General features: G+C 42.0%; 1 gene segment (V, D, J or C); it reads left to right on the plus strand.

Moving 5' to 3' along the window:
• The first annotated feature begins 8,590 nt into the window (after positions 1-8,590).
• LOC122543678 (T cell receptor alpha variable 38-1-like) lies at positions 8,591-9,854 on the plus strand. The segment is given in 2 exon segments: positions 8,591-8,651; positions 9,514-9,854. Coding segments are annotated over 2 exon segments (387 nt in total).
• The last annotated feature ends 415 nt before the right edge of the window (positions 9,855-10,269 follow it).

Raw genomic sequence — 10,269 nt, forward strand, 5'->3', positions numbered from 1 at the left:
GTCCACAATCTACACTTCTGCCCTCAGACCCCACCCCTCCAACCGTAACAAGGATATAACCCCCCTGGTAATCACCATCCACCCTACCAAACTTCGCATAAACCAAATGATCCACCGACATTTCCACCATCTCCAAACGGACACCACTACCATCCCCATCCCATTCCGCCTTCCGCAAAGACCGTTCCCTCCGTGACTACCTGGTCAGGTCCACGCCCCCCAACCACCCACCCTCCCGCCCTGGTACCTTCCCCTGCCACCGCAGGAATAGCAAAACCTGCGCCCACACCCCCTCCCTCACCTCCATCCAAGGCGCTAAAGGAGCCTGACACATGCATCAAAGTTTTACCTGCACATCCACCAATATCATTTATTGTATCATTGCTCCCGATGCGGTCTCCTCTACATTGGGGAGACTGGACGCCTTCTAGCATAGCGCTTTAGGGAACATCTATGGAACACCCGCACGAATCAACCACACCGCCCTGTGGCCCAACATTTCAACTCCCCCTCCCCGTCTGTCGAGGACATGGAAGTCCTGGGCCTCCTCCACCGCTGCTCCCTCACACCCGACGCCTGGAGAAAGAACGCCTCATCTTCCACCTCGGAAAACTTCAATCCCAGGGACTCAATGCGGACTTCACCAGTTTCCTCATTTCCCCTTCCTCCACCTCACCCCAGTTCCAAACTGCCAGCTCAGCACTGTCCTCATGACTTGTTCTACCTGCCTATCTTCTTTTCCATCTATCCACTCCACCCTCCTCTCTGACCTATCACCTTCATCCCACCCCCATCCACCCATTGTACTCTTTGCTACCTTCCCCACCCTCTTCCCTGACCTAACACCTTCACCCCCACCTCCACTCACCCACTGTACATTATGCTACTTTCTTCCCACCCCCATCCTCCTCTCATTTATCTCTCCACCCTTCAGGCACTCTGCCTGTATTCCTGATGAAGTGGTTTTGCCCGAAACGTCGATTTTCTTGCTCCTCGGATGCGGCCTGAACTGCTGTGCTTTTCCAGCACCACTCGAATCCAGAATCTGCTTTCTAGCATCTGCAGTTATTGTTTTTACCGAGCCATTTAAAATAATAGACTATGAGGTAACAGTCAGTTCCCATCCTGGGCAATAGGGAACGCCATGGAATAGTTGGATTACCACTGACTGTTAATGCCAAGATGCAGGCGATGTTTTAGAGTCTCAGATTCGAATACCACCATGTCAGAGGGTGGAATTTGAATTCAATGAAAAACCTTGAATTTGGGCTCCAATGATCATTATGAATCTGTTGACGCTTGTCAGACAAACCGATCTCAGTCACTCACCTCTTTTAGGTAAGGAAACTGCCATTCTTACCTGGCCTGATTTACATATGAATCAAGACCCACAGCAATGTGGTTGAATCTCAAACCCCCTCTGGGAAACTAGAGATCCGCAATAAATGCTTCTCTACCCAGCGATCCCAACGTCCCATGAAAGAAAAAAAAAACAAAAGTGGATGCGTCTCTGGAGATTAGGACAGGTTCAACTCAGACAGCAGGCCCGGGTTCAACTGTTGGTGTGAGTACTAACTCTGAGCTGGTTGACCAGAAAATGCCAACAATTCAATGATAATGTCTGGATCTCTAAGCCAGGAAATGTCATCTGCTTCAAAGATGCTAAATGACACATCATGAACATGTTGTTGAAAAAGTATGCACCTGACATGAAGGACTTCAATCTGAACAAGGAAACAAAAATGAGATTATCCCCTTTACAAAAGAGGATCGGAGAAAGTCTCTGTGTGTTTAAAGCTGTGCCCTTGTGATCGACCGATTGTGCCTGATTTTTTCCAACCAAACTGACTATATTTTGACAAGGATTCTTACACTGAAGAATAAATTTTATTTAGGGCACTGTGATCTTTTATCTATCTGAAACAGCGTATCTAAAATGAGCAGGCAAACAACTCCATGTTAAATCGTCAAAAGAAACTGTCATCAGTTGTCAAGTAAATGGAATATCAAAAAGAGAAGGTGAAAAACGATGTAAATAAGCATTTCAAATAGGAGCAGGAATAACAATTGGAATTATTAATGTGTTCGCTCATGTTTTATTACTCTATTCACTTCATATACCATTTCCACCCGTATTCCTCTTTCAGCTGTTCTTCATCAGTTAACTGAACAGGCGTAGGATGCAGACAGATTTCTCGAGACCAAGGCGTCACTATGTCCACTCCATCACTGCGGCTGCAACTGAGAGCCATCACACCTACTTCACTCTTTCGACACTGTATTTGCTCGCCACACAACTTTCATTTGCTGTAAGTAATCTGCTCTGAATTCATGAATAGGGAGATTGCTGCTGCTAGTCTTTTCCTGTCATTGGTTAGATCAGCAGCGAAATGAAATAAGGATCTGTACTTCTGCTCTGACTGAATGTTTTCTGTGTTAAAGGCTGATAGACTCAGGAAGTATCAAACAGAACAATTTCGCACCCTCTCCTCAGCATTAACTGACAACACAGTTGATATTTCCTTTCAGTAAAATTCCATTCTCCCCATGATTGCTCGAAAGTCTGTCACAGTAGTAGTGATGCGGTGATGCTGATGAAAAAGATGGTGATGATTATCTAAACTAAGCTTGTTCTGATTGTTGGTGCCGCTATTAAATCTGGTTCCTGAAGTGACATGAACTAGTGTGGAATCAAATTTTTGATATCACTGTTGAAGAAATTGATGACATACTAAATTAAACCTTTAACATGAATATTCACTCTTGTTCTGATATAGTCCGTATCTAGGCGTGTTCTATAATTACGCTTTGGCCCACTGAGAACAGGAATTTCAGAATCCCGAATTAATTTTTCTTCCATGTATAATGGAACCGAGGAAAGTATTAAAGTAATAATTGATACTACCCTGAAGTTTGAGACTGATGTCATAGAAGCATATAATGCTGCAAAGATTCTGATCAAAACTCCATAACGAGATTTCCATGTATTGTTTGACAAAGAACGCCATTTTACCATGAAGCAGGTGAAATAATTTGAAGTCCACAGTCTCCCTCAAAGTGAATGCAACTTTCAACAGCTTTGGTCATTGGTCTCCATGAATGTCTTCATTATGACATTATTATTTAGTCTGATACCGTTACACAATGTCCTGTCTACTAAGACCTGTTGTCCAGTCGACTCCACAGCAAGCTGCTCTAAGAAACTATCCTGAAAAGCCTCTCTGAGCTTTCCATCTAGGCTAGCTTTAGCCGTTTGACATTTACAGTAGAAATATAGATTAAAATATTCCATGATTATCTCGAAACTTCTGAAAAATGCTATTGCCACTTCCTATTTGAAGGGGAGTGGCCACACACCACTCTCATTTCCTGCTTTGAAAGTTTCACTTCACTACCTGAAACGCATTCCACATTCTAGTTTCTCTAAGATGGTCTTCCCTTTTTTGATGCTTAATGCATAATTAGCAAATATAGCTACCTTTCGACATTTTCTGTCTTCCTTTCCTTCTGAATATCCTGTAACCTTCCATATTCAAGTATCCTTCCATGTATTTTTTTCAGAAATGTCTTTCTAACGACTACAAGAATGCACTTATCTGTTTGGATTTGCATTTTTGGCTGACCTATTCTGTTGTGACTGTAATGGGCATTCAGATCTAAAGGTACTTAACATTTTATATTTTCTGTTTATCCTCCCATTATTTCTCCTCGTTATTTTTCTTAGATTTGTACTCTCAAATCTCATGGCCAGAATGCCATTTAGTTATTTGAACATGTCTTTTCCTTCCATTCTTTGAGTTACCACATTCTCCGAAACTTCATTAATTATCCTGCATCATTTAGTTTCAAATCTTCCCTGCTTTCCTAGTTATGTCATTTATATTAACAAAGGTCCCGGCACTATTCAGGTTAATGTTATCTCAGCTGTGCATATCCCCGCGTTGTCCAGTACAGGTGCTATCCTTAGTAGCCACACACGCAGACGACAAGCAACATGAATTCGACTGGGATAACACTACCATTATAGGGCAAGCCAAACAGAGAACAGCCAGGGAATTCCTAGAAGCATGGCAGTCATCCACAAACTCCACCAACAAACACATCGATCTGGACCCAATATACCGGCCACTACAGCGGACAGCTGAAACTGACAACCGGAAGCGGCAGGGACAGGCCACTATAAATGCCGGAGGAAACACCACAGAAGCGCTTCACAGGAGGCTCCCAAGCACTGACGATGTCACCTAGACAGGGGACGAAACGTTTGCAACAAAAATTTCCAGCTCGGCGAACAGAACCACAACATAGGTGTTGAAGCTTGACTTTTCCCGCACGAATCTTTCCAAAAATCACTCATCTCTGTAACTTGATTTTTCCTATTCCACGTGGTCCATGAATAAACAGAAGATTCGAGACGAACTTTGACGTTCTGCTTGATAATTTATTGCGTCGTACCTCGTACAGATTGTGCAGCACCTCTCTTGTTTATATTCTTATGCTGTTCGTACATTTGTGTCTCACAAAGATGGGATTCTCTCCCTCCAGATCTTGTCCACCCCGCTTCACGTTCCTTCCCTTAGATGATGTACTAAAATCTGGAACCAATCAGGCAGCAAAAATTATTCTGAAAGGGATTTATAGAGCAGATACAGAGCGGAGGTCTATTCTTATTGAGGGATCTGGAAAAGAGAGGGGATATTAATGAAAAGACCAGTCCCATTCTTTAAAGATTTGGCAAGAATTTCTTTTCTTTGAGGTTCATCGTTTTTGTGGTCCTCTTTCCGCCTGTATAAAGCCCTCCAATTCACAATGATGTTTATGTGGACTATCTTCAATGTTTCCCCGTTCAGATATCTGCTGAAGCAACAATGTGTGACACCCTGTGGCCTACAGCCCAGAAAAGGCAACAGCTGTGACGCAGAAACCTGCAGCAATTATTATACAAGGCTTTCTCTCGTTCCTCCACTGTGAGGCTCATTGCACAGTAATAGACCGCGGTGTCACACAGCACCAGCTTCGGGGTGGTCATTCGGTCCAACTTGACAGATTTCTCTATTGTATCAGAAAACCGGATCTGAGCGAAATCCGCCTAAAGTACAGCACCGCAGCTCTCCAACCTCTGGACTGCAAACTTGAGCTGCTTTCCAGGATACTGACAGTACCAGAACAAATAATAAGCATTGTATAGGTGCAGTTTAAAGTGACATCTTGTCTCTCACTGTCTGCGTGAGCGAGGGTTCCGGTTGAGTAACAGAATCACCATTGCTCAGATCTGGAACACAAGGTTAAGGAAAACTGAAATAATTGATTTACGGTGCAGTGAGAAATGCGAACTGACAGCAAAATATCACATTCTGTTTGAAACAGGTATTTCAACGTAATGCAAAATAAAAAATCTCCGGATGCTGGAAAGCTCAGTTGTGAAGGAGGATTACAGGATCCGAAACTGCTTTAATTCTGCTTTTTCTCCAAGATGCTCGCAAACATGTGGACGTTTCTCAGCAATTTCTGTTTCTGTTTAGCTTAAAACCTACTTCGGAAGATCTGGCAAATGTCCATGTCAGCAATCCACACGAGAATCCCGCTTCCCCCTTGCTCTTATTTCATTAGCACGTCCATCTTTCAATCTTTTCATAATCTATTTAGTTGCGCCCCGTCATGACTGTATGGCCTGACTCAAATAAACCTGAAGCCTGTGAGTTCTATGTTCTGAAGCCAAAACATAATTCCGTTGACATTACTATTAGATCATATTTCTGCATCTTATACTAAGACTTGTCATTTGCGAATCCTCCCTCAGCTAACAATTTATGTCAGTGTTGACCACGACAAAACATTTTGTCAGATTTATCTTTATTAGAGAAACTAAGTTTCACATTTTTAGACAATAGACAATAGACAATAGGTGCAGGAGTAGGCCATTCAGCCCTTCGAGCCTGCACCGCCATTCAATATAATCATGGCTGATCATTCCTAATCAGTATCCTGTTCCTGCCTTATCTCCATAACCCTTGATTCCACTATCTTTGAGAGCTCTATCCAACTCCTTCTTAAATGAATCCAGAGAGTGGGCCTCCACTGCCCCCTGTGGCAGAGCATTCCACACAGGGGGCAGTGGAGGCCCACTCTCTGGATTCATTTTTGGATTTTACGTTTCCTAAAGGTATCATCCCTTAATGCTGGTGTCATCAGTTTAGTGACACTTTTTTGTGTTTTGAGTACCTTTCTTCTTCCTGCAAAGCGTAGAGAAAATCAGTTCACAGTAGCTAAAGAGAAAAGCAACCACAGTCCAATAATTACTGGAAATAGTACTGGTTGACATCAGACTGAATTCGTCATTGGGTTTGGCTTCGATTAAATTCACACTGGAGATGCACAATGTATTTCCTTGATACTTTCTGTAAGTGATTCACTGATGTGGAATTGGTGGAATTTGGGGATCTGAATCTCAAAAATGAGACAACATCGTGAGGCGGGAAGAACCAGATGGGTTTGGCAAGTCGAAACGTGATGGGATGCCTTTCATCGGAGCGGGAATTGCTTGTCCAAGATTGTCACGCAAACAGAACACATACCAGTATTGAACGAGAATCCTGAAGTCGAAATCGATGTTCGGGATCTCTGATTGAGGCCTGTTTTAAAAATTCAGTACTTTGAGAAATATGAACACTTCATATGATCGCAGGAGGAAAGAACAACGTGGATTTATTCAGCAGACAATGGGGTTTCGGAGACAGATTAAACCAATGTTGGCAGTTAATTCTTGCATTTTTCAGTACTCACAGTCAGAGAAGGAATACAGTTCATATTCCTCGAGTATCAGAACTAGAGGTCCCCAGTTGACAGAGCTGATTGGTGACTATGACAGCTCCCTTCACCCCATGTGTTGAACATCAGTGGATCTGAGGGAGTTGGGCTCAGTGAGGAGGTGGATAAACAATTAAATTCTTAACGGCTTAAATGGTGGACAGTTTTACATTTGCTACATTTATTGGTAAGATTCATAGCAACTGAATTTTCTGTAAGTTTGCATTGTACCATCGCAAATGTAACTACTGTACTGATGCCAGTTTCTCTGTCGTGTCTGAATAAGACGGTTCACTGTCACATTTTCAAGGAGTGTTGCAGTTGAATGCCTACTTTAACATCGGCGCCCAAATGGCTAAAGGATTTTTTGCAAGACATGGATGGAAGTTACAAGATAGCAGAAAAGCACATTAAGACAGCAGTCGAACCCTGATGGAAGTGAATGTACTCCTGCCAAGTTTGCAGGTGATTTAAGTGTGAAGGCACGTGGGAACAATGTCACAACGATTCTATAAGACGAGAAGTATATAGAGGTTTTAGAAGAGTCAGAAATCTTTGAATTGCTCCATGGCCACTGGGATCTCAGAAATACTGCAAATCAGAAAATGAAAGTTTTAATGACGAGTGGTATCGAATAAAGGCTTTTGTGCTTCGTTTTCGAAACAATTGGATTGTGTACCTATTAGTAAAATGTGAGTAATGTTAAAGGAAGGCCACTTCCTTCATATTTCATTAATTTATAATTTACTCTGATCTTTAATTCTATGCATCGGACTCGTTATGCTTCACATTGTTCCTTTTTTGCTCATTCTATCGTTTTCATTATTCTGCCCTTTGCTATTATTATTGCTGTGTTTCTACACTTTACCTGTCTTTCCATCACTACTATCGACTTTCATGTATGCTTTTGCATTATCTCTGTGCACATTTCCAATTCTCTTCGCTTCTGAGTTCGCTACATCTTGCTCCTGCATATTTTATGTTTTTGTTTTCATTCCCCTTAACCTTCATAATCTTGAGATGTGAATTCGTAACCTTGATACTTCAAACTCAGCATCACGGACCTCCCACTTAGTGTACGTTTATGTTGAGATGGTCTGTCTGTTTCCAACGCTGTGCACCAGTAGCACAGAGAGAGGTGGCAGTGTCCCCAACATCGATTCGACTTCAGATTGTTCCTTTAGTACTGGGATGTATTCTGTTTGCAGGAGCAATCCTCGAAAGCATTTCCCGCTCCCATAAAATTAATCCCATTGTATTTCGATTTGCCAATCTCATCATGCTTTTCCTGCCTCACGATGTTGTCTCCTTTTTGAACTTCATGTCTCCAAATGCCATCCATTCCACAGCCGTGAATCACTTACAGAAAGTGATAAGGAAATACCTTGTGCGTCTCCAGTGTGAAATTAATCCAAGCCAAATCCAATGACAACTTCAGCCTGATCAGTCACTGTGAGTAAAATAAACAAGGAATCTTCATGTACATCATACCTCTACTTATTTGAGATAATATAAAAATGAGATGAAAGAGAAGACTGTCAGGTTTATTGGAGACCAGTCTGTCTACATTTACCCTTTTTTTTGGTCTAATCAACAGAATGTGAGTTTGTTGCCAGAAACACCGACCTTGCAGGCGAAAGTGACTCAACCAACCAGATTCAGTAATTGCAGCTCTTTGCTGCGGAGGATATGACATCAAACTAATCTCAGCCAATGCTCTGGGTTTCTTTTATCTCTTATGTGACATTCTGCAGCTTTCTGAAACACAAACAAATGTCCAGGAACCAGAGCAGCAACGATGCAGTTTTCAGTTTTTGTGATGACCTCGGTGGCATTCATTTTTGGTAAGAACTTTTACACTTAAGAAAAGGCATCAATCTCTCTATTTCTAAGTGTGATCCAAACCCGTACTATTTTCAGGAAGTATTGGACTCTGGTTGCTTTACTCTTTAGCTATTGTGTACCCATTTTCTCTGTGTTTTGCAGGGAGAAGAAAGGGGCACAAAACGCAAAGAAGAATAATTACGGTGATGATACCAGCATTAAGGGATGATAGTTTTGTAAACATAAAATCCAAAAATGTGAAACTTAGTTTCGCTAATAAAGAGAAAACTGATGCAATTTTTTTTGGGGGGGGGGGTGAAGGCGACATAGAGACAATGTTTCAGCCGAGGGAGGATTCGAAAACGACGAGTCTTAGTATAAAATGCAGAAATATGATCAAATAGTAATATTAAGGGAATTCTGTTTTGGCTTCAGAACATAGAACTCGCCGGCTACAGGTTTATTTGAGTCAGGCCATGCAGTCATGAAGGGCAAATCATCTAAAAAAGATTATGAAGAGATTGAAAGATGGACAAGCAAAAGAAATTAGACCATGGGGAAGCGGAATTCTCGTGTGGACTATTTACCAGTTATTCTGAAGAAGGTTTTATGTTAAAAGAAAGCAGAAATTGCTGAGAAAGGTCCACACGTTTGATAGCATCTTGGAGAAAAAGCAGAATTAAAGCAGTTTCGGATCCAGTAACCGTTCTTCACAACTAAGCTTTCCAGCATCCGTATTTTTTTTGGGGTTTTTTTTTGCTTTACGTTAAAATGCCTTGTTTAATTTTGCGTCAAGCGGAAAGTGACATTTCTGCTGTCAGTTCGCATTTCTAGCTGCACTTTTAATCAATGATTTCAGCTTTATTTTATCTTGTGTTTCAGATATGAGTGATGGAGATTCTGATACTCAGCGGGAGCCCTGGTTCGCACAGACAGAGGGAAAAGATGTCACGTTCAATTGCACCTACACCGGCAATGCTTTTTACTTGTTCTGGTACCGTCAGTACCCGGGAAGACAGCCCGAGTTTGCAGTCCGGAAGATGGTGAGCAGTGGTGCTGAACTTAAGGCGGACTTCGCTCAGACCCGTTTTTTTGGTACACTCCAGAAATCTGAAAACTTGTATCGACTGACCATTTCAGAGCTGATCCTGTCTGACACCGCGGCCTATTATTGCGCAATGAGCCTCACAGTGAGTGGAATGAGCGAAAGCCTCGTACAATAACTGCTGCAGGTTTCTGGGTCACAGCTGTTGCCTGTTGAAGGCGGTTAACAATAGTGTGTCGCACATTGTTGCTTCAGTAGATGCCTGAACGGGAAAAACTTAAGAGTAGCCCACATAAACATCATTAAAAATCTTCACATCGATTACTGATATTGACAGTGACTGTGCAAGGGAGCAAATAACTACTGTTTATTTGACCATCTCTGGGAAATCGCTTCTGCAATGAAGTAAGAAAATGTTTCACGTAGACGAGAACGAGATATGTCCTCGTCTGGTAGTTTCAGAAATATCTCACTGCAAATGAAGAGCAAGTTTTGATTTGAAATATCAATTTGTAGTGTACATTGGAGCCTATCCAGCGAAAGTCCTAATAATTGCAATAACCAGTTTGCAGGTATCATCATATTAAACATGC

The sequence above is a fragment of the Chiloscyllium plagiosum genome, unplaced genomic scaffold, assembly GCF_037043375.1.
Source record: "Chiloscyllium plagiosum isolate Xiang-an unplaced genomic scaffold, Cpla_swu_hap1 HiC_scaffold_27, whole genome shotgun sequence".
In the NCBI taxonomy this organism is placed as follows: Eukaryota; Metazoa; Chordata; class Chondrichthyes; order Orectolobiformes; family Hemiscylliidae; genus Chiloscyllium; species Chiloscyllium plagiosum.